Genomic DNA, 24,794 nt, shown 5'->3' with positions numbered 1-24,794 from the left:
GAGCCGTAGCTCAGAGCTGACATCCACTTCTCCATTGGGACACCATGTGCCCGGCCAGGAGACAGTGGCAGACAACATCATACACGGCATTAGAAATGGGTTGTAGAGCCGAGCTAGAAAGAATGAACTTGGACCCATGGCCAAGAGAGAGTTTGTGGCCCCATTGAAAGGGAAACCAAAGTAATTGTGATTCTGTGGCAGCGGAAATACTGAAGCACCTGACTTAGAAGAAACGGCCAAGGGGCAAAATATGTCATAGAGGAAAAGAAGGTGAAACGAAATGGGAGATTACCTGGAGTTTTAAGAAATTGACGTTTACTTAAACTGAAAGTTTTGTTGGTTTTTATTTAGTGGGAATGGAATTACAATACACACAATACTATGAGAATAAAGATTGTACAGAGTCTGTGAGAATAAAGATTGTACAGTAAAACCTTTTCTGAAGCTCCCTCTAGGAGCCCCCAGGAGGCCCAGCAGGTTGGTAGCCTCAGGTTGGATCCCACTCAGACGGGCTCCCCACAGCTGGAGGCCCTCGTTTCTGCCCTGTTTCCTGGTCATCGAAAGAGCAAACCATATACCACTGGCAGCACTGGAATGTGTCTTAAATAAATCAGGGCAGTTGAGATCCTACTGAGAAAACGAAGGTTTAGAAGTATCTTTTATAATAAAGGTAGAGCAAGATGGGATGAGAGTCCTGGCAGTGTTTGTGTGAAGCTTGGTAGGAGCCAGGATGCAGGTCCGTGCCTGGCCCTTTGCAGCTTGGGGGTGAAGCGGGTTTCCACTGTGTTCCGCACTGTGGTTCTTCAGCTTGCAGACGTCGTGCGGATGTGGCTTCTCACTTGGGGACTGAGAGTCATGACAGTGTCAGCTCATAATTCAGTCACTCAGCAATTTCCAAGGGAATGCTGACCAGGATTTTGTGTGTTATGGGGGCTAAACTCATGCCTCGTTAAGTTCTGCAACTGGCTTTGCTTTTCTGTTATTAAAATCCTTTCAATTATGAGAGTACTGTATTTCAAATACCCAAAACAGTACAAAGATAGATTTTTTTTTCACCCCCCAAAGTACCACTGTGAACAGCTTGGTAAATTTCTTTCTGTTTTGCCCCTGTCCCCCCACCCCATGTATTAACTGTTTTTTCTAGACTGGTGACATCTTTAAAATCTTGTTTAAATCTTTTTCACTGGTCTCTGGGTTGATATGAACCATGTGCAGGGCATCTAAACAATGCACCCCTGAGTCCCGGGACAGTCTCAGTGGTAATGCAGTGAGATTCTAGAATCTTGTGGTTCTTCATGATGCCGACCATGGTGGCGTTACCTGAATTCAGTCTAGCAGCACACCAGCATTTTATCAGACAGTGGGAATCCAGAGAAAACGTTTCTGAAGATGCTGAGGGGGGAGCCTCAGGGTTAAGATGGTAGGTGGAGATAACCACACAGAAATTACCTGACAAAGAGGAAAAATCTAGTAGAAAGAAGTGGGGACATAGCAGCCGGATAAGGAAAGGGCAGAACTCATTCACTGCGCTTCACAGTAGGCAGCAGGGGCCGCGGCGCAGCCTGGAGCCAGCAGAAGGCCCCTTGCTGCGTGGCCAGGCACAACCAGCCCCAGACCTCCCCGTGCACAAGTCTGGGAGAAGTAAACCGAGTAGGAGTTCTTCCCTCCTCCCCCTTTGGATGGAGGAGTGGTGAGGTCTGCTGCAGGGTAGAAACCGGGAACGAGAAAAATGGAAAAACAGGACTCACTTTCTGCGATATCATTGAAAGCTCTGGGTGTGTGTTCATGTAGAAGACTGTCTGTGGGGGGCGTGCGGTGAGCATCAGCTCCAAGAGATGCCGGACACCAGCACCCCAGGGGAGAGTTGGGGCTCGGGGTGTCTGAGGGGGGCGCTCCCTCCACTCGCTTCTCTCCTGAGACTCTGGAAGTGGACCAGAACACCAATAGCTGGCTCTCCAGTAGTTTCAGACTTAAATGAGAACCAAAACTATATATTAAGAATATGACTATATAATTGTAGAATTATAACTTACTTATTAACACATAAGTTAAAACTTTAAGGAATGATTAGCTAGAAATGTAATCACTATCCTAGAAGAAAGGCTTGAGACAGTCATAGAGATTGTGTCTGAAAGACAAGCATTAAAACAGTTAAGGGTAGGGCTTCCCTGGTGGCGCAGTGGTTGAGAGTCCGCCTGCCGATGCAGGGGACATGGGTTCGTGCCCCGGTCTGGGAGGATCCCACATGCCGCGGAGTGGCTGGGCCTGTGCGTCCGGAGCCTGTGCTCTGCAGCGGGAGAGGCCACAACAGTGAGAGGCCTGCGTACCGCAAAAAAAAAAACAAAAACGAGGGCCAGCGAACAGGTGCGGAGGACAGATGAGGATGATCCCAATACCAGAATGACTGGGACCTGCAAATGCAAAGACAAGTTATGAGATTATTTCCCTAAAAAGGAGAAACAAACCTGATCTGCAAATCAAAAGAGTGCATATGGTAGTTTAGGAACATCTGTCCTAGGAAGCTTGGTGCCAAGGCATAGCCCGGTTAAACTGTTGAACTTGGAACAAAGTCTTTGGCCATTGGTTGTCTGGACATCAGGGAGAAGAGGTGAAGGCTGATGGCCCAGCAGGTGTGGGGGTGGCCTTTGCTGAGATGGGAAGTCCTGGAGGAGGGCCAGTGGGTGTGAGGGGACGCAGGGCTCTGTTCTGGACAGGAGTTTAGATGCTTTTGGGTCCAGGTGGAGTTGCAGTGTCTCTTTGAGGATCCTACAGTCTGGAGGGGGAGGTGAGGCTGGAGATAGTGAGAAGGTGGTGACACACGACACGACTATAGTCCAGGCGTTGCGGGCACAGAACAGGGGCACCTCGGGCGAGACTTGAGCTTCCTAGGGTTGCTGACACTGGAACTGAGGTTTGAAGGATGAGTAGGCGGGCCAGACAAAGAAGCAGGATAATTTTTGTGTGAAAGGGCCTTACATGTTCCCCACTGGAGGGCCACCCACAGCTCTTGTCACACTCACTCTTTCAGAACGTCTGTGGAAGCTCCTCCTCCAAAGGCTTTTCGGTCTTAGGGATTCATATGTGGTATGTTGACAACACCCACACATTTCTTGACCCTATTCTTGTTTTTAAAGCTGCTCTGTGGGACTTCATGTCGTGGAGGAGTCACAGCAGCTGGGCTGAGTTGCCGTGAGGAAGGTAACAGGACATGCGTTCATAAACTGAGCAGTTAGGTCTTCTCTCTCCAATTCTTCTGCAGGATAAGGAGCCCCGTGGAATTATCCCATTAGAGAACCTGAGTATCCGGGAGGTGGAAGACTCCAAAAAACCAGTGAGTATTTTTTGGTGAGATGTTTTGGGGGGACAGAAGGGATGGGCATAGCAGCTGTTCGATACAGGAAGAAGTTGCAGAGGTTTACAGTTGACCCTTGGACAACAAAGTTGGGGCTGTGTGGGTGCCCTGACACGTGGACTGTTCTCAGTGGTAACTCCTATGGTAGAGTGCCGTCTGTGCTTGGCTAAGTCCGCGGCTGCTGAGGCACTGCTGTACGGACGGAGGCCGACTGTCGGTCATACGAGGATGCTTAATTGCGCGGAAGGCCAGCACCACCCCCACCCCCGCCTTACTCAGGGGTCAGCTGTACTTGAGAAAAACCCCGAAAGTACTCATATGATTTAATTTAAGTTAGCCTAACTTTTAAAATTATCTTTACAGTTCAAGCCAAAGGTGAGACTAAATAACCTCTTTCATTCTGTCCATCAGCTTTAGTGTCATTTATTGAATATCACATGAGGTATAGAATTGTCCTTCCTTAAAAGGCATCAAGCTCTCACGATTGGACCACTTATTTTATGATCTTCAGATCGCTTATAAATATTTTTCCTCTGTTTTGGAATATCGTATTGCTGGCTTGGCTTTAAAAGGCATTAAGTTACCTGCAGTTCGCTCCATATCTTCTATATATTAGGAGTAGAGCTAATGTGTATCATCTGCTCGATATCTTTGCTAATAAAACCTATTTATATACAATCTACATTCTCCAGAATTCCACTTCTAGGCTCCTCTTTTCCAAAGGAAAACATATGTTGGCTATATTTTATGAAGGTGAGAATAAAGAAATAAATTAACTTTTTTTTTTTTTGGAAATAAAAATTTACTTTTTGGGAACTTAACTTTTTTCTTGGTCAGCAGCTTTCTTAGATCTTTGTCACTCTCTCCCTCTCTTTCTTAATTCTCAGAACTGCTTTGAGCTTTACATCCCCGACAATAAAGACCAAGTGATTAAGGCCTGTAAGACAGAGGCTGACGGGCGAGTGGTGGAGGGGAACCACACGGTGTACCGCATCTCAGCCCCAACACCTGAGGAGAAGGAAGACTGGATCAAGTGCATCAAGTAGGTGGCAGGTGAAGCTGGCGACCTCGCCTCTCAGATAGTGACGCTCCAGCTGTCCCGTGGGCTGCCCATCCCGCCTCTGCGCCCTGTGTGCTGAATCGCTAGCGAGTAGTTTGACTGTGATTCCCCGGTGACCTTTCCCTGGGTGTCTGGCTTCTTGACCATGGAGCGTTTTTAAGAGTGCGCCTCACATCTAGGCTTCCCAAGTGCAGCTCATGGCTCCAAAGAGGGGACAGGTGGGCAGGCTTATAGGCATAGGTGCCACTGGCCAGACTGGCCTTTTCACGGCTTAGGAAGTGGGTTTCGTCTTCATGGTGGCAGCTCAGCGGGGATTGTAACCGTTCCCTTTTATAATTTCTTAGTCCTGTGAGGCACTGTTGTCCCATTTACAGATGGGCAGACTGAGGCCCATAGAGGGTAAGTAATGAATGCTTGTCACGTGGCCGTGATCCAGGGTTGCGAGGCAGAGCCTCATACTCCCTGCTGAGCTGTGAGGAAGTGGCGGTTCTGGGGTAAGGGAGGTGTACACAGATCCTGGGGTCCAGGGCTCCTCCTGGCCCTCGCTGCACCTGTTTCACGGGGGAGGTGTCCTGCCCCGGCAGCTCCTCCTCCCCACAGCTTCTGTGAACCCTGCCCCGCCCGCCATCACACCCACTGCCCATCACCACACCTGTCTTGCCCCTGGGAGTGCATCCTCGCTCTCCCCGCCAGCGCTGCGCCCATCAGACATGGCCCAGCCGTTTCCTTAGGGTGTCCCCATTACTGAGCCTTGAGGCTTCCCCTGGAGACTAGTGAGGCCGCACTGACCGGCGCCCAAGGCCCTGCGGGTCCTGCGTCGCCCCGAGTGACGGGCCTTCTCCCACCGGGGCCGCGGCCTGCTCCTGAGGGGCTGGGCACGCTCTAGTTTTTGTGGTGTTTTTGGCACCTCTACTAAAACAAGTGTAGTGTTTGGGCCAGGGTTAAATAGTGAATAAATGGCTGAAAGGGGGCCAGGTGATGTGGGGGAAGGAGCAGGTCGTTTATTCCCACACAAAGAGCCTCTGAAAGTTGTGCGGTTCAGATGGGCGGGACAGGAGAGCACCGGTTCAGAGTCAGGCCAGCCTGTGCAGAGTTCCCGCTCTGACTCTTGCTCACCACACAGCAGTGAGAGGTGGGGCTCCCTGAGGACTCCCGAGGACGGTGCCGCCCCCTTCTGGATGATGGTGTTAAGGCACAAGGCCGTTCTGAGGGTGAGACAGATGGTGCAGCGCCGTGCTCAGCACGCCGCCTGGACTCAGGTAGCCCCGGACGATGACGGCTGTCGGAAGTGTGGTGTCATCCGAGGCCGTCCCACGTGCCGTGGAGCCCATGAGGCACCGCAGCGTTTCTGGCGTCACCACCAATAAGGAGGCTCAGGGGTCCTCTGTGCTGGACGCACCCTGAGGTCTGTGTGGAGGAGTAGCGGCGCCTTGGGGACCTGTGGCCACGGAGAGCTCCTTACCCATGTCCCCGTACCCTTTTTTTTACCACATGTTTTTTAAAAAATACTTGACTCTTTAATCCTTATGAAATGTATTTTTTGCATGTGGTTTGAAGTAAAGGATGTAACCTTATTTTCTCAAGTGAGTGGCCGATTGTCCTGATACCGTTTATTAATCCATTTTGTCCAGTCTGAAGCGCCCTCTAGTGTGGACCAACTTCCTGTGTGTGCACGGTGACCGTGTCTCTGTGTCTCTGGGTCCGTGTGCTGTCCTGCATGATCGTTAGGGCATCAGAGCGTGTGTTGACAGGGGATTGTGTGTAGCCTCCCCCAACTCGTTGTTCTTTCAAAAAGGCTCTGTCTGCAGGTGTACATTCTGCCTTTCATGTCATTGTACTTCGGTAGTCAGAGAACCCGAGCCCTCCTTACGGTCATGCTTGGAATGGTTCAGTCCCTCCATCGAGGTGAATGCAGAGCCTCCTCGGGGGTGGATCCCGGGGTCTGCCCGGAGCTGGCCTCATCTCCTTGTGGGAGTTGCAGACGCTGTTCCAGCTCCACGGCTCAGCGCCCTTAACCCTCCCCAGAGCCCTGGGAAGGTGGGTGCAGCAGGATGGTTGTCCCCAGGTGACAGATGAGGACACAGGCACAGCGAGGTGAATTCACTCGTCCCGAACCACAGACCCGAGCCTTCTGACTCAGGGAGCCGTCCTCCTCCACGTGCGGCACTCAGCTCCAGCCGCCCTTGGCTCTGACGCTCTCCCAGTGAAAATATTGGGGCAGAGGCACCAGAGGAGGGACCTGATCGGATGGAAGTTCTTCACGATGTTGCTGGAAAGGTTTTGCAGAAGGTCAAGTTGCAGGCACATTTTCTCTCATCAGTGCTCTTGCCAGGAGTTTCCAGCTACCTCGGTCCTGGTGCTCTGGGCACGTGGTCACACAGAATCGCGTGTCTCTGCAGACAGACCTGCAGCGCAGCGACGGTGGCCACTGAGGGAGAGCTTCTGCTGCCCGGTGTCGTCTCCGCTCTGCCTTCTCAGGGCTGGGGCGGAGTGTCTCCAGGGACCATGTGAGGATGGCCGTGAGAAGCACATGTATGTGCAAGGCCGGGGCAGAGCTTCCAGCCCCAAGCACTTCACTGTGTCCTAGCCCCCGTCACGTGGACTGGAGATGTCCCGCGGCGTCCCTGGGGGCTTGGCCCACCCAGGAAGCGGAGGTGGACTCACCCTAGTGCTCTGAAGGTGGAAGCAGGATTCCCTCCCGAGCACTCCGAGTGGTCAGATGCTGCATGGCAGGGTCCCTCAGGATGCGTTCCGGGCCCTGTCCAGCTCCTGCCTCCCCCGGAGCTGAGTTGCTGTTTCGCACGGACACATCCTCTCTGTGAACGGGGCCCGGTCAGCCCGCAGGAGCCGTCATGCACCTGGTTAAGTGCGGTCCACGGTCATGTGGGCTTGTGACTGGCCCAGAAGCTAGTTGGCACCTGGAATACTACTTCTCAGGAAAAGCAAATGAAACTTCAAAACGTGGATCACACCTTGCTTGAAAGTGGAGAATGACAAATACAGAGGGACAGCGGATGGCTGAGGCCTGCCATCACCACCTGTGCTGGTGTCTCTGGGGCCAGTGCAAGGGCTGCTTGGGCTCCCTCCCCACCAAGCTGTGGACACAGAGCAGGCTGCTGGCCGCTTGCTTGGGCCCCGACTGCCCAGTGATGGGTCTTGGCTGTCGAGCTGATGCTCTTGGGGACTCAGAAGTTGCTCGGTACAGAGGATGGCCGCCAATCAGATGCACCACGTGGCAGGGGACACACGGGGTTGTGTGATGGTCACTGTTCCAGACAAATGCCACTGTCATGGCGGAACTAAAGCACTGCGCTTGTTTTGCTGCGTTAGAGCACAGCTGTGAGGGTGTAGAGGATTCCTAAACTTAAATTTATTACTTGGTTGAAACAGGCAATAAGCACCCCACAGTGACCTTGTCGCCTGTACCACGTGTCTCTCTCAAAACTTGTCTTTTACGCCACATGTGGACACAGTGAAGGTTGATGCCGTGACGTGGCCTTTAAAGGGATGGTCGAGCAGGGAGGGGGTCTGGGGCACGGCTGCTGCTAGGAAGCCCCTGCCTGGGGTCGTGTCTCCTGGTCCTGTTCCTCAGTCTCCTCTGCTTTCTCCCCTTTTCTGTGTTGCAGGGCAGCCATCAGCAGGGACCCTTTCTACGAGATGCTAGCTGCACGGAAGAAGAAGGTCTCTTCCACGAAAAGACACTGAGTCTACGCAGCCAGCAGGGCTGGTGTGCCCGGCGAGTGAGGCCCAGCGAGTGAGGCCCGGTGCAGCCTCCCTGCCTCCCGTGCAGTGGGAGCGTCTTGCCAGGCATTGCCCTGAGTTCCTAGAGACTAGCTTCAGCTTTTGCTAACTTTTTTAAGTGGGAGAAGGGTAGGCAGTTACCCTTGGAGAAGGGGGCCTGATGCCTTCACACTTGGGTTTTGAGCCTTTCTCTCTAAAAAGAACAGAGCTCCTGTCGGCCACGCTGCCTCCCCGCAAGTCTCCACTCAACAGGTCTGATAGCAGAGCTTGGAGCCGACCATTACCTCTCGGTTATTCCCTGGGAAGAAGCCTTCAACCCTGCACCATAAATACGTGTACCCATATCTTATTTTATGTTAAGAAAAAAAGTGGAATGGAAGAGAAGCCACATGCTATAAAGATATATTTTTGTTTTTTAAAGAAAGAGAAAGAGAAGGTAGAGCTGTCCAGGCATTCTGCCTGTCTGCTTCGGGAAGCTTCTCCCGAGAGAAGAAGCTCCCTGGGCCGCCGCTGTGCATGTCAGCCCGGGCAGGGGCAGGGGCCAGGTGGGCCCCCTCCTCACGCTTCTGGGGCCTCGTCTGGGCGAGAGAGGGGGTGGCGAGAGGGTGGAGGGGGCCGCGCGGCGAGGACAGACTCGGGGCCTGCAGGGCAGCGCCGGCCACTCCAGCTGATGCTTTTCCTTCCAGGTGCCTGGAGAGCACTGCGGGGAGAAGGGAGCCCGCCCCCCGCCTGCGCTGTTCCTTCTCTTTCAGGACTCGTTCTTGTCGGGCTTTAAGATAGTCAGCATCTTTCCTTGAGCTACATACCTAATAACCAAAACTGTGAGGAAGGTAGTCCCATCAGAGATTCTGGGATAACCTGTTTCTTATTTGGTTTTTCTTCCTCCTGCCCCTGAACTCCATTCCTCGTTTTAGAGGAAGGAGCAGGTCTGACCCGATCACCTTAGGGCTTCAGCCTTTTCTGCCTCCGAACTGGCCTTCACCTGGACTCGCCGTGCGTGTGGCGCTGGCCCTTGGGGAGGAGCGGGCCTTCATCTGCGCGGCAGGGGCGGGTGGGGGGAGCCGGAGGGTGAGTGGTCGGCCTCCCGCTGGAGTCGGCCTTGCCCTCCTAACGCGTGGCCTGAAGGAGCCGTGGCCGCCGCTCTCCTGCTGTTCTCTCAGGGACTCTCGTCCGGGGCCCGGCGCCCGGTCCAGGCAGAGCAGGGCTGGCCGGGCCATTGCAGTGCCAGTGTGACCCTGGCTCCTCTGACACCTTCCGGGCGGGCTCACATCTCTGGAAATAGCTTTTGTAAAGGGGAGTGGTGGGGTCACTTTCTGGGGTCCCCCCTTCATGTAGGTCCTACCTGGAGTGGCTTCAGGCGTTTTAATGCCAGAGCTCGTGAAGGTGGCAGAAGAGGGTCCAGGCTGGGAACCTGAAATTTCTGGGCGGGAGAACCAGGGGGTCTGGGTCGGTGCTGGAGCCCCTCTGGCTGTCTGAGTCCCTGGCCCTGGTTCTCACGAATATTACCTAGACAGAGAGGCACCTGGATCAGTATTAGTCTATTTATCAGAGGTGTAAATAATCCATGTATAGTTTTTCTCCTTTTAGATTATTTTGTATTTGTTTTAAAAAAAAGTTTTGTCAAAATATAAAGAAATGACTGAAAGTTGTTGACAGGGTTTTTAAAAAAATTATAATTATTCCAATCGGTTTTTGTTTGTCTGTTTTTTTTGCATTGTAAACTAGCGCCAAGGAACTGCAGCAAATAAACTCCACATCTGCCCAAACCACTTTGTTGCCTGTGGCGTTGCTTCATGCCCACATGGGCCCTGAGAAGGAAGGTCGTGCTTGTCAGGTGCACTTCCGCGGGAGGATGTGTCACTTGAACCTCTCGTCTTAAGTCTAGTGATGATAAAGATCGGAAGTGGCGAGGATGGTTGTGTCTTCTGTTAAGGAGAGCGGAGCAAAAATGATCGTTAGCATAGTCATTCCCCCCCCCCCCCCCCCGCCCTTTTTGGAAGAAGAAACAAATGTCAGGCATCAACTTCAAATTAAGATCAAGAAATGGGCCTTCAGCCTTTATAATACATTCTTAGTATTATTTCATTTTCCAGATGTGCCTACATAACGCCAGGGAAGAGTCACAGTGAGGTAGAGCTCAAAAGTTGAGAAGACATTCAGCATAGCATCTCAGGGTAAGGAGATGGACAAGCCTTAGCCTGTCCCTTCGGCTGGTGGTTCATCAGAACATGCAATGGAGAGTTATTATGTGATCCAGCAATTCTATTCCAAGGTACATGCCCAAGAGAATTGAAAGCATGTCCACACAAAAACTTGCACACGACTGTTTATAGCAACATGATTCACAACAGCCAAAAGGTGGAAGCAATCAAGATGTTCATCAACTGATGAATGGATGAACAAACTTTCGTCTGTTCATACGAGGGAGTATCATGCGGCCGCAAAAAGGAATGAAGTACAGATTCGTGCTGTGACATGGCTGAACCCTGAAAACGTTATGCTAGGTGAAAGAAGCCTGACACAGAAACCCACAGTTTATATGATTCTTTTCATATGCAGAAAAGGCAAATCTATGGAGAGAGAAAGTAGATTGGTGGTAGTCAGAGGCTGGAGATGTTGGGGAGAATGGGGAGTGACTGCCCATGGGTACAGGGTTTCTTTTTTGGGGTGTTGAAAATATTTTAGAGTTAGTGGTGTTGGTTACACAGTGTTTTGAATGCGCTAAATCCCACTGAATTGTACACTTTAAAAGGGTGAATTTTATGATAAGTGAATTACATCTCAGTTTTAGAACAATAGCAGTGAACAAATGCCATCACTTCCCATGGTTTTACTGGTTCTCAAAGTGTGGTTCCCTGGTCAGCATCTTCAGCAACATCTGGGAATGGGTTAGGAATGCACATTCTCAGGCCCCCGCCACACTGACTGAATTAGAACCTCTTGTGCTGGGGCCTGACACAGTTTAACAAGTTCTCCAGGTGCTTCTGGTGCCCAGTAATGTTTGAGAACCACTGGCTTAAACAACCACCCTGATTCCTTCCATTACCAAACTGAGGTTTGGCCGCTCATCGTTTAAGAATCCAATGTTGAGAGACAAATGTTGGGTAAAAGGAAAGCTATTAGCTTTATTGAGGAAGCTGGCAATCCTGCAGAGAAGGTGGACTCATGTCCCAAAGAACCAATTCCCCCTTGTCGACTGGGGGCAAGAGCGTTTAAAGGGGAGTTTCAGGGGTTCACAGGCGGGGTTGGGGGGCCATATGCAGAACAGCACAGTCAGCTCTGACAGTAGTCTTGAGATTGCTCACGCAGAGGTCTGATCAGTGTCATCTTGATTCAGTTAATCTTCGGCTCCAGGGTCAGTTTGTTCCCATTTCCTTGAGGCCAGTTCTTGGAATTGTGCAGGATGGAGCAGCTTATGTCTCATGGCTACGCTCTGGTCGTCATGTAGTTAACTTCTTCCTCCTGGTCGGGGTTTCAATATCTGCAAAGCAGCTCAAAGGATATGGATCAGAATATTATCCATAGCCCTTAGGAGGAACTAAAGGTCCTTGATTTTGTTTAATGGTTGAACTATTATTATTTTGTCTTGTTTGACTATTTTCCTCTATTTCTGCATTTTCTCATTTCTCTGATTAAATTTATTCTTTGGCTAAAGTTCTTCCAGACAAGAGGCAGGTGGAGGACATGGGGAGGGTGGGTGTCTGTCCCAGGAAGGCCCCAAAAGGTCCTGTGCCGTTGCACTTCCTTCTCTTCATTGCTAGGCATACATACACACGCACACACACACACACACACACACACACACACACACACACACACACACATATCAGGCTTAGTGAGGTATAATTCTGTACCCTATAATTCACCCATTTGAAGTGTACAATTCAGTGAGTTGGTATATTTACAGAGTTGTTCAGCAATGAACACGATTTTAGAATATAATCGTCGTTCCCAAAACAAACCCTGTTGTACCCATTAGCATTCACTCATCTCCCCACAGCTCTAGGCAAACACTACTTTCAGCCTCTGTGGATTTGCCTATCCTGGACATTTCATAGAAGTGGAATCATACACTACGTAGTCCTTTGTGCCTGACTGCTCTTGATTAGCACAGTGTTTTCAAGATTCATCTGTGTTGTGGTTTGTGTCAGCACTTCATTCCCTTTTATAACTGAATAATACTCCATTTTGTGGATACACCATGTTTTTATCCATTCATCCATTGATGGGCATTGGGTCAGTTCCACTTCTTGGCTACTCTGGACAATGCAACCATGAACATTCATATGCAAGTTTGGTGAGCGTTGCTGGAGTTTTTGACAGTTCGTCCTATTGCATCTATGGCCTTGCTTGCCATTTACTTCTCAGCCGAGTGCCTACCTCGACTCCCTCCTCTCGGCTTTGATGGACGAGTCTGGGCTCACCTACCTCTCGGCCAGCTCGGTGTCAGGCTCTTTCATTGGCCTCTCTGCCCACCCACCACCTGCTGATATTCCCCGGAGCTCTAGCCTCTAGTGCTCATAAGCTTCCTGGGTAGGTGACCAGTCACATGGTTTCAACTGCTGCTAACCAGCTGGGGCCCTTAAATGTGCCTGTGTGATTCCTGTCTCTCCCCAGCACGCCCCAGGGGGCACTGGGCCTTCCACACTCAGCATGCCTGCACCTGAGCTTATGCTCTGATCGCCCCAGGGGTGCTCCGTGTCAACATTTTCCCCTAGACTTAGCCTCGTGGGTGATTTTCTTTTAAATTAATATATTTATTTTTGGCTGCGTTGGGTCTTCGTTGCTGTGCGCGGGCTTTCTCTAGTTGCGGCGAGCGGGGACTACTCTTGGTTGTGGTGCGCGGGCTTCTCACTGCAGTGGCTTCTCGTTGCGGAGCACGGACTCTAGGTGCGTGGGCTCAGTAGTTGTGGCACGCGGACTCAGTAGTTGTGGCTCACAGGCTTAGTTGCTCCGCGGCATGTGGGATCTTCGTGGACCAGGGCTCGAACCCGTGTCCCCTGCGTTGGCAGGCGGATTCTTAACCACTGTGCCACCAGGGAAGCGCTCGTGGGTGATTCTTGTCCTAGCACATCTTTACTCTGGTGGCTGCAGAATGATGAGCCCCATCTCCAGCGCTCCCTCCAGTGACCAGTCGGCCCTCGGCATCCTGGCTGTGAGGAGGCTTTCCTTTTCCTATTTATATGCCTGTTAATGGCACAGATGCGTGGATTCCTATTTCTAGAGGTCTGTAACATATCATTGTCCTAAATGAATTTGATGCTCAAAATGTCCCAGATTTGGCCAGTGAGAGCCCTACCCATCTGCTCCGTGTCCTGTGACATGTCATGCCCTGCATTTTCTTAGCACTGACTCCCTTCCTGGCATCACAAAATATTTCGGGATCACCTTGTACCCACCCTGCCTCAGCTCCAGGGTCAGCCATTTCTCTGAGGGGCGCTGGTTCCTTTTAGAGACCAAGATCTGGGCTCTAGGTGTGCTCATTGCTACTGGGGTGTCTTTGCTTCTTTGCCCTTTCAGTGAACAGGGCTGGGAAATGTGTGCATAGATAACACATGTATACGTACACACACACTAGGGCATGTACACATATATGTAACAGCACATACCTCATTGGGCTATAAGAGAATGAGATGCACATTTTAAAAAGCCAAAAAACAGTAACAACTCTTAGCCCAGTGCCTGGACATGGAACTCAGTTTAATTATCATCATCATCATCATCATTATTTTCATTATTATTGAAAACTATGGAATCCTTTGCTCATCCAACAGGGAAACTTTGATCCTCCACATGCCGTGCATGAAATCCATTTGGGGTCCAGAGCAAGGGGCCAGCTGACTCACCCCCTCACTCCAAGCTGGTGGACAGCGGCGCCAAGTGCACAGACTTCTACTCAAAACGTGATGCATGGATGTGCCCAGCAGCTGCGCCTTCGTACTGCAGAACGTCAGAGCCCTCCCCGAAGGCATCAAAGAGATGCTTTGCTGGAAAGGGAAACGCTCTGAGCAGAGGATCACGTGCAAGCGATACATGCTGCTCCTGCAGGAAGTGCTCTGCTGTATCTTTTCTTTCATATGTTATTCGGGTGTTGGCACAGCAAGGAAAGTACGGGGCCAGCCGCCACTTCAGGCTACTTGACACCGTGGACTCTGCCTTGCGGTTCCTGGGGAGGCCATTGTCTCACGTTACAGGACCACTATCTCCTCGCTGCATGGTCTTGGCCCCAGCATAGACGAGCCACAAGCAGCTCTGTGGTCAAGTCTGTGCTGTGAAGTGTCTCTTTCTCTCCTTTCCAGCCGAGGGTTCTGCTAGATTTTCATGGTTTAGATCAACTCCAGCTTCTACCTGGAGCGAGCTGTTTCCTAACCTGGTTAAAACAAGTGGGCTGCTATGTGTGACTCGCTGCAGAGAAGACAGTAGAAAACCTCGGCCCTGTTAGCCACGGACGGTCATGTGACTTGGGTACCAGAACTCGTGTCCTGTACCAAGAGGGACGAGAGTGACTGCAGCCAGGCTAGCCTCATCCTCCTCCATCTAACCCTCCTCTTGGTTCGCCGCTTGCATCGCACGAAATCTACTTTCTACTCTGGATTAGATCTTCACACCAATTCAGTTGAAACACATCTGTTTATGTTTCCTACGGGTTCAGAATTCTGCTTAGCATCCTCCTGACAAGCGTCCTTAGTGATTATCATACACAGTCTCCTCCGATCTTTATGCTCTTAAGCAAGACGTAATTACAGTTTATTGAGCACCTGTGTCCTGGGCCTTTTCCTTCGTTTCTCCACTATCCCCGACTACCACCTAAAAAACTAGCATCCTGCCAGATGTTAACAGGTGCTCCTGAGTGTTACGCAAACAGGTTTAGGACATGCCGGTTTGGGCCACGTGGCCAGCGTCCTTTCCTGCAGCCTCTCCGTATCTGCAGGTGTCCAAAGCACGCAGCGTCTCCTGGACCTTGTGCATGGCGCTCCCTTGCAGGTGGCATCTCAGGAGAAGCCAGCGTTCGTTGGGCCGGCGCTACCCTTATCTGGTCCATTCACCTTTCTCTGATGACCTGGGTAGGCCCGGCCCTTCCTGACTTCAAGGCTGTCACTGCCTCTCTGGCCAGCTCCACTTTCTTTGGGATTCTGGCCCTGCTCGCCTCCTAGTTTGGGCTCTTTCTTGCACCTTTCCTGGTTATTTCTTCCTTCCAGCCTCTGGGTTCTTACTTCTCATGGACCGTCTGTCTCCTGCCTCCTGGCCCTGCAAGTCACTCTGCCTTCCACTTGGAAGTTCCTCCACCTGCATCTTCCTGGGATGCTTCTTCTCATCCCTAAGATCCCCGCTGGGCAACCCCTACCACCAGGAGCCTTCCCAACCCTCACCCCCCATTCCCCGCCAGCCCCCTGGTCTCTCCGCATCATGATTCACATCATGCTGACTCTTTCTTTTCTGTTTGGAAAGGAACGCTCTTAATGGTGCAGCCTGCCGAGTTTCACAGGATGACCCTGAATTTTAACTTCTCAGCGGTTTGTCTCTCAGCCTAGGCAAGATCCACGGGAGCTTTCCTCACTTCGTGCTCACAGAACAACCCACGGGAATCGGGGAGGGGAGCGCTGCTTGGCCTTACACCAGCTCGGTGAACGCAGACTGGCTCAGTCCCAGGCCAGCACCAAAGACCCTTCTGGAAGCTCTGCGGGGGCTTCTCCCATTGTTCGTGGCTTGATTTTACGTGGGGGCCGTCCGCCTCTTAGGCCTTGATCTCAAAGGGCCCTTTTACTGGGGACTGAGGGCCAGAGAGGACGGGTATTGACCCAAACGCTCTCCCAGTTTAATGAAAACGTCTGGATTCAGGGCCCAATTCTGATACCCAGTCTGGCCCCCCGTGACCATAGCCCTGCCTCGTTAGGGTGAGGCCCACGGGGCAGGAGTGTTCTGAGTGGCCTCTCCACAAAGCCGCTGGGGCCCCGTGAACACAGGTAGCTTCGCCGAGCCTGGTTCTGTCCTGTGGGGTTTAGGGACGAGCCCCACAGAACCGCTTGTTCGTGACTCTGAGCAAAGTGAAGTCGGGGTCTCCGGGAACCGCTGTGTGATTTGCCCTTCATCTTGGCTGCCAGGAAGCCCAGAGAAAGGGGCACACTTCCTCATGTGACTTGTTAATCCTGCTTTGCGCTTTTATTTTTGTTAATAGACTTATTTTCTTAGAACAGTTTTAGGTTTACAATAAATTGAGGGGTTGGCCCAAGGATTTCCCATAACCCCTGCGCCTACACCTGCATAGCCTCCCCCGTTATCAACATCCGCCACCAGAGCTCGGGGGGTAACCGACGAACCTACATCGACACATCATCACCCAGAGTCCGCAGTGTACATTAGGGTTCACTCTTGGTGTTTTACGTTCTATGGCTTTGGATAAATGTGTAATGTCATGTATCCGCCATTATAGTATCATGCAGAGAGGTTTCACTTCCCTAAAAATCCTCTGTTTTCTGTCTATTCACCACCACTTCCCCCCAACCCCTGGCCACCCCTGATCTTTCTGCCACTGCCTACTGTCTCCATAGCTCTGCCTGTTCCAAAATGTCACAGAGTTGGAATCATACAATGTATAGCCTGTACTTTCCACTTTTAATCGTGTTTTGTTTTTTTCTTTAATAAATTTATTTATCTTTGGCTGCGTTGACTTTGTTGCTGCACACGGGCTTTCTCTAGTTGCGGCGAGCAGGGGCTACTCTTTGTTGCGGTGCGCGGGCTTCTCATTGCGGTGGCTTCTCTTTGTTTCGGCGCATGGGCTCTAGGCACGCGGGCTTCAGTAGTTGTGGCTCTTGGGCTCTAGAGCGCAGGCTCAGTAGTTGTGGCGCACAGGCTTAGTTGCTCCGCGGCATGTGGGATCTTCCCAGACCAGGGCTCAAACCCATGTCCCCTGCACTGGCAGGCAGATTCTTAAGCACTGTGCCACCGGGGTAGTCCCTTAATCGTGTTTTTTGACCCTTTATCCTGTTTTATCATTACCATAGTATATATTAGAATTTATAAGCTCATTCACTTTTTTTTTTTTAAAGAGGAAGTTTGTGAATAAAATAGGGACAAAACTGTAAAAATTGCCTGAATACTTGGTCCATTGTTGGGCCTATCAGACACTTGCTTTTGTGTCTCTTAGGAGTGCTGTAACGCTTTCTTTGTGACTATTTGAAAAGGGAAGTGGAACCGTCTACTGCAGAGCACACAGCACTGAAGAGATGCGGGGTGACTTCCCGGGGGGGGCTCTGAGATTTAGCAATCTGTGGTAACGCCGCTTCTGACCCCAGCCTCTTGTTAGGACAGGAGGGCCTGGGACGGCCATGACACTGTGGAAACGACCTTGCAGCTCCTTCTGCTGTGGGTTAAGCTTCCTGAGATGGGTTGACAGGACAGAGAAGTCCTTTCTCAAAGTGCCCTGGGAGCAGTCTTCACAATTTCAAATTCTGTCCCCTCTCTGCCTTACTAGATTTTGCTGGAAGCCCTGTGGTTTGAGGGCGGAGGGGGGACACCCTCTGAAAACCTGTGGGCACTGGCCAGAGAATGGCATTTCTTGAAGGAATAGACGTTACAGATGATGTGGAAATAAGACCGCAGTTTTTGTCACTGTCATTAAAATGGTGATATGATTCTGAGAACTCTCAGCAGAGAGCTTGTTTTGAGAACCATCCAGAGACAGGGAAGTGGCCCCTGCTTCCCTTGCTGCCCCGCCTTTGCAAGGGCCACGTGCTCCACAGGCTGACCTCAGCCTTTGGACGCTGGTGGGCTCTGCAGGGTGAGTGGTTTGTGCAGGCCAGCCTGTCTGCTTCAGCGCCATCTCCCCAGACATCAGCAGAACGTGGTCCCTCTAATAAGGTCACCCTGTATCGAAGGAGCATCAGGGGTGGAGCCCTCCTTTCAGCAGCCAAATGGGCCTGACACCACCACAGGGCGTGTTTGGGTAGGTTGTGCTGCCGGCGAGGGTTCCAACAGCATCTGTCAGAGCCAGATCGTACCTTTCCTGTTCCCTTCACTCTTTAAGCCAGTCTCTACCAGAGGCATCGTGTGTCCCCCATCTGAAGGCTCACTGATCATCTTCTAGGAATCAAAGCTGTGTCTCAGTCTGTTTTCTGAATCAGGAGTGAAGATACACCCCCTGTTGAGAATGCTGGACTTGATGAATCAGCCCTCTCCATGTGAAAAACTGTCATTTCTTTGCAGGGAAAGGTGCATGTCTGGCAAAAGCTTATGTATCTGTATCGCCCAGAACCTCGAGGGAAGTGGTTCTTATTACCTGTGGGCCTTGGCCCCTCTGTGAAGCTAATATAAGCTACAGATGTTCTTCCCAGAAAAGTACAGAGGGAGCCCCAAGTGCAAAGTCGGTGGAGTCCCTTCCACGGCCCCAGGTTAAACAGCCCCCATCTGAGCCTGCGTTCGCCAAACTCAGGGGCGCCCGAATGGATTGCGAAAGGAGGAAGCCTTGCATTTCAATGTTTGCTTTTTCACTCTGTGTCTGCTCCCTATATGCTCAATACCTATTTAAAGAATAGGTATTCTTTAAATAGATCTATTTGTCTTAGTCTGCTCAGGCTACTGTAACAAAAAATACCACAGACTGGGCGGTTTAAATGACAGAAATTTATTCCTCACAGTTCTGAAGGCGGGAAGTCCAAAGTCAAGGTGGCAACCAGTTGAGTTCCTGGTGAGACTGTCTTGCCTACTCGCTGTGTCTTCGCATGATGGAGAGAGAGCGGGCTAGAGAGAGAGAGAGAGAGAGAGAGAGAGAGAGAGAGAGAGGAAGCAGGCTCTGCGGTCTGTTGCTTCTGTTTCTGTGGAGAACCCTGACTTACATAGACAGCAAAGAGAAACATGGGAAGCAGCCCCCTTGGGAAGGAATTCACTGAAGTGAGTCTCGGCAAATGTGCGGGGGCAGAGCTGGGCCTCACGTCCTTTCATCTGCTTTACTCACTTTATGAACTCCTCGGCCTGCCCAGATGGCGTCAGCTCTTCCCGGGCACGTAGACGCAGTTGACTCAGGTTGGCACCAAATCCATCCACACCTGTAAAGTATCTGCCCGTTGACGGCCGCTAACATCTTAGCGTGGTACCCCTCCCTCAGGCGTCGGGTGCCACCTTCCCCGCGCACTCGAGGGGGACAGTTGTGGGTCTGCTCGGCGGTGCCAGGGCACTCCCTCAGAGGCTGCGGGCCCCCACGGGGATGGCAGATGCCAGATGTCACAGCCAGGGAAACACCTTGCTGAAGTTCAGATGTGCAGTGGATGGACCCCGGGTCTGGGGAGCCTACCGAAACAGAAGTTCAGGGGGTGTGTCGTGGGGACGAGGCGACTTTGACTCTGGGTTGAAATATAAGGAAGCAAGGAGCTAGTCCAAGTCACCAAATATGTCTTGGAGGCAGCCAGTCAGTTCCCAGGGAGCGGAACCCAAACCTCAAGTAAATAGCCCTTGCCTGTTCCTTAGATAAGTACAGGTTCTGGGTGAAGAGGATGAGGCTACATGCAAATACTGACCCTGGCTGGTGGGTGTCTTATGTAATTGGCCCTGTTAAACTTTCCAAGCAATTATTGCTTATAACTTTACCTGTAGCTTTACCTTTAGCTTTCAAAGGTTGGGTCTGGACATGGCTACAGACAGAAAATGTGATGTGGGTGGTGTGTTGGAAAAACTCCCATTTCCCACTTCTCCCTTATGTTCACACACAACTCTTCACTCTGATGCTTCTGCCACCAGATGTGTGGGAGTTGCCCCCAACCGAGCATTCTCCGTGACACCAGCTGGATGTCCTACAACTGAACTCAATTCTGACACTGCCTACCCGGAGATGGCGTCAGATCCCACAGGTGAAGGGCTCAGTCCCACAAGGCTGCCCCCCTCAACTTCAGACGCCGAAAATCGAAGGAGGTGGGTCCCCACATTACCCACCACTCGGTCCATTTTGCGTGTAAACTGGCGTCATATGTACTTATTTATAAATATTTCTTGCCTATATTTATTTACAAATATTATTTATATTTATCGTTGAAATTTTAAAACTACAGAAAAGCACAAGGAACAATACAAAAGCTCGTATTCCTACTACCCAGTATTTCCGACTGTTCACATTTTGTCACTTCCCGATCCCCTTCCAGTTTCTTAGAATAAATAAGTTAGGTATTCTGGCTTCCCCTTAGGACACAGAAGGCTGGAAGGAGGCACACTGCCATCCTAACAAGAGAAATCTAGAAAGTCTACAAAATGATTCCAAGCCCATCAAGGAACGGAGCTTAGAGGGTGACAGCCTCGCCTGAAATCTAAGAAAGACAGGTCTCCAGGGAGAGCAAGAGACGGGGTCGCAGGGCAGAGCCGGGGAGGAGATGGGCCGCGGTCCCGGTGGGTCAGGAGACTCCGCTGGAACTTCTAGCCACGTGCTGCAGGCGCAGCGCAGGCAGGTGGAGGGGAGAGAACCGCTGGTGCTGAGACTCGACGGGTCCTCCCCAGGGACCTCCCCGTGCGCTCACAGGAAGAGTGGAGGCAGGCAGGAAGGGCAGAGAAAGCTTCCTTGAAACCCACAAACCTCTCCTGACAGAACAAAAGCCTGCGGCCACTGTGGAAAGAACTACAAAGCCTGTCACCCCCGGGGCACAGGTGGAGACTCATTGAGGCTGGAGGAGCAGATACCCTCTGCCCCTCGTGGGGAGGTAGAGGCCGTCAGAGATCTCCTACCACTGGGAAGGGCAGGGCCACGAGAAAACCCCACCCTGAGATGCAGGGACATGGCGACTGAAGCCCAAACCCAGCAACAGAGAACCCCTCTCCCCATAGCCTGGTGCCCCAGCCCAGCCCAGCCCAGGCTGGAAAGTGTCCAGTAACAGCGGTCCACTGCTGCGGCGGGGGGAGGGAGCCCCGCTCTGAGGGGCAGGCTCATCAAGAAATCCCAAGAACAAGAACGTTGAGAAAAGTTCTTTGGCCCCCACCGCTCACGATTGAATTACCCTCCCTGAGGTCCACCAGCTGGGTTTCCTTCTCGCCCGTGGCCACACTGCTGCATGAATCATTCGATGCTGGGAGGTGTCTCGTTGTCGATCCATCCACAGGTTTTTGTCTGTTCTGAATAAGCTGACATGAACTTGCACAGACAAGTCTCGGTGTGGACACGTGTTTCCATTTCTCTTGTAAATACCCAGGAGCAGGGTTGCTGAGTCTTAGAGCATGGGCATCTTTAAGGAGACCACCGAACTGTTTTCCAAATAAAGCTGTCCCTCACATTCACCAGCGGCAACGACCCGAGTCCCAGTTACTTTGCATCCCTGTCAATATTTGGTATTGTTGGTCTCTCTGATTTTAACCACTTAAATGGGTGTGTGACGGTATCTCACAGTGGTTTTAATTTGCATTTTCCTAGTGACTAATGATACTGAGCATCTGTTCGTTGGCTTGTTCCCTGTATTTCTTCTTTGCCGAAATGTCTGCTCAAGTCACTTGCCCATTTTTTTAAAAGTTCAGGTTGCCTTCTTGTTAAAGGGTTGTAAGCATTCTTTATATAATCTGGATACAAGTCCTTGGTTGGATATATGTGTTGCAAATATTTTCTCCCAGTCCAGGCCTTGCTTTTAAACTTTTTTTTTTTTTTTTTTTTTGGCCACACCGTGCAGCATGCAGGATCTTAGTTTCCCGACCAGGGATCGAACCCATTCCCCCTGCGATGGGAGTAGGGAATCTTAACGACTTGACCGCCAGGGAAGTCCCTTAAACTTTTTAATAGTGTCTTTTGAGGGGCAAATGTTTTTAATTTTGATGAAATGATTTTATCAATCAGTTTTCATTTATGATTTGTGCGTTTGTATTCTAAGAAACCTTTGCCTAACCCAAGATCACAAACATTTTCTCCTAGAAGTTTTACAGGTTTACCTCTTATGTTTAGGTCTGATCCATCTTGAGTCAGTGTTTGTGTACGGTGTGAACTAATGGTCAAAATGAGCCCCTTGGCCTCGTTCCTGATCGTAGGAGAAAGCATTCTGTTTTTTATCATTAGGTGGGGTGATAGTCTTAGGTTTTTCAGAGATGCTTTTTATCTTAAAAAGGTTAAAGGTGTTCTCATTTCTTCCCACTTTGTGGAGAGTTTTACTCATGAATGAGCGCTCAATTTGTTAAATGGTTTAACAAATCAATTTGTTAAATGGAGATTTGGCATAGGTGCAGAATCTCATATGATTTTTCTCTTTCAGTGTATTAATATGGTGAGTTACACTGAATAATATTTTTAGTGATAAATCAGCTTTGTGCCCCTGGGATAAAACACACTTGGCCACGGTTTTTAAAAACGTATTACTGGATTCAATTTGTGAAATATTTTGTTAAGGAGTTCTTGTATCTGCATTCATGAGGGGTAAGGTGATATGGTCATTTAATCCATTAAACTAAATTGTCAGCTCCATGAGAGCAGAGAGTCTGCCTCTTCGGGTCATCTCTGGGTTCCCAGCTCCTAGACAATGCTTGGCACATAGAGGACCCTTGGGACCTATCTGTTGAATAAAGGACAATTAATGAATGCATGACCATAAGTCACAGGTTGCTTTATGCCGGACAGGATTGTGTGACTAGTTTATCAGAACTTGTTTTCTGTAACCCAAGGGAATGTGATTCAGGTGAGTTAGTAGCTTATCTGGTTGTTCTGACTCTTAAAGTGGTCCAGGTTTGTAAGGATGGAGATGACCTGAAGATGTAAGAGGAGAAGCAGCGTAGGAAGGAGAAAGAAGGAGGCCGTTTCTGGGGTTTCACCCCTGTCTTCTGATCCTTGACCCATTTCTCTCCACCTGATGGGTGCTACCTGTTCGCTAAGCTCCCCTCCCTACCCCTGGATTAGGCAGTTACAGCCCTTTTCCTCAAGCACCTGGTGGGTCCCGGTGCCGTTGCATCACCTTTGTGCACAGTCTAAACAGACTGATGGCAGGGCAGCTTATCCCCCAGTTGCAGTCAGCTCTCACGCTTTCACTTCCATCATCATTATCACTGAATCTTTACTGGGTAAATACCACGTGGATATCACTGTGTTTTGTATAGTGCCCTTCATTTGTCTGGCATTTCATGCAAGAAATCACGATGATTATCTACTGACTTCCTGCTATCATAATAAACATTATTTCTTTGGTTAAGTAAACTCAGATGCTCCTTGGAGGCAGACATTTGCACAGTCAGGACACTACAGTGAGGCAGTGCCCAAGGTCCCCCAGACAGCACACGGTGCAGACAGGATCTGCGTGCCATTCTGATGATTGGGACACCCTCAAGCCAGTCTTGGACTCAGGTAAGCACCTCGGTCTAGTGCTCTCCAGGTTGTGTGACTAAGACACTCATTTTCTTATCATGTGTTTGGAAAGTGGGATGTTTTGCAATAATATGCAAAAAGGTAATGTTATATTGATCCCTGTCTCTTCCTACACAGATATAGTTAAAAAGTCTAATCTAAGTGGGAGTTTAGGGGAAAACCCATTGACACGATTTTCTTTTTTTTTTTTTTTTTTGCAGTACGCAGGCCTCTCACTGCTGTGGCCTCTCCCGTTGCGGAGCACAGGCTCCGGACGCACAGGCTCAGCGGCCATGGCTCACCGGCCTAGCCACTCCGTGGCATATGGGATCTTCCCAGACCGGGGCACGAACCCGTGTCCCCTGCATCGGCAGGTGGACTCTCAACCACTGCGCCACCAGGGAAGCCCTGTTTTCTTTTTTGAAAGAATTTCAAAAGTACAGAAATGTTACCAAAAATTATTGTATAAAGAACACCTGTATGGCCAGATTTACCTGCTAATATTTCACTCCTGTGCTGTGTTATTGTGCGCGCTCTCTCTCTCTTTATCATTTGAAAGTTTACTTGCATACACTCAGTCCTTTAGCTCTAAACCTTTCTGTGCATAATTCCTAAGAATAGGAATATCCACTTACATAACCGTAAAACCAAGGTATAGTTACCAACATCAGTAAATTTAACACGGATGCAACACTTTGTCTGATCAACTGTTTGAATTCACATTTGTCAGTTGACCCAGTACGATCCTTTATAGCATTTTCCCTCCAGTCCAGGATCCAGTCCAGAATCAGGCATTGCATTTAGTTGTCCTGTTTCCTTAGCCTCCTTGAACCTGGAATTCCTATGGCTTTTCTTTTTCTACTATGGCATGGACATTTTTTAAGAGTAACCCCTCACCCCCGCCTTTAAAAAATAATAGGTTGCTTCTCATTTGGGGTATGCCTCACGTTTCCTTGTGAGTAGACGGGGGTTATGCATTTTGGGAAGGACCCTGTATAGAGAGTGCTGCATCCCGCACAGGGCACCCCATCGGGAGGCACGAGGTCCAGCGCCCCTCACTGGTGATGTGGGTGTTGACCTGCCTGGTCCACTGCATAATCGCTGTTTCTTTATTCTCCCTGCAGCTAATAGGCAATCAGGGAGGAGACACTTGGAGATGATGTAAGAAATAGAACAGAATATTCTATTCTCACAAAACCTCCTTCTAGACTTAGCTCCATTGGTGACTCGCCTGCTCCAGTCTTCACCTGTCAAGCACTTTTACTTTCTATTCTTCCCCAGGAATCACACAAGGGCTGTGTCACTGAACTCAGGAGGATGCAGTCATCACCTGGTTTGTCCTTTTGAGGGTTAACTTC

The 24,794-nt window shown here is 50.3% G+C and overlaps 2 protein-coding genes across 5 annotated transcripts in view; both read left to right on the top strand.

Annotated features, from left to right (window-relative positions):
* Nucleotides 1-21,822, top strand: part of CYTH1 (cytohesin 1) — a 90,638-nt gene extending 68,816 nt beyond the window's left edge. For 2 of the 4 annotated variants that reach the window (XM_027080882.1, XM_027080881.1), the window contains exons 11-13: nt 3,260-3,331; nt 4,240-4,394; nt 19,884-20,190. In XM_027080882.1, the coding sequence (XP_026936683.1) occupies nt 3,260-3,331; nt 4,240-4,394; nt 19,884-20,175 (519 nt within the window). In that variant the 3' untranslated portion in view covers nt 20,176-20,190. Of the gene's footprint in view, nt 1-3,259; nt 3,332-4,239; nt 4,395-8,038; nt 10,328-13,927; nt 16,812-19,883; nt 20,191-21,791 lie in introns of those variants that run through there. The other 2 variants (XM_027080883.1, XM_027080884.1) reach the window with 2 other exon arrangements.
* Nucleotides 21,823-21,850: 28 nt separating this feature from the next.
* DNAH17 (dynein axonemal heavy chain 17) overlaps nt 21,851-24,794 on the top strand; it is a 162,196-nt gene continuing 159,252 nt past the window's right edge. The window contains exon 1 of the mRNA XM_027080880.1: nt 21,851-23,436. The gene's annotated coding sequence lies outside the window, so the exon portion shown is untranslated. The remainder of the gene's footprint in view (nt 23,437-24,794) is intronic.

This window comes from Aethalodelphis obliquidens, unplaced genomic scaffold (genome assembly GCF_003676395.1).
Source record: "Aethalodelphis obliquidens isolate GAN/ISIS:26980383/991018 unplaced genomic scaffold, ASM367639v1 scaffold44, whole genome shotgun sequence".
Lineage (NCBI taxonomy): Eukaryota > Metazoa > Chordata > Mammalia > Artiodactyla > Delphinidae > Aethalodelphis > Aethalodelphis obliquidens.
The sequence above is the reverse complement of the archived record's forward strand: the minus strand, read 5'-3'. Positions and strand labels throughout refer to the sequence as shown.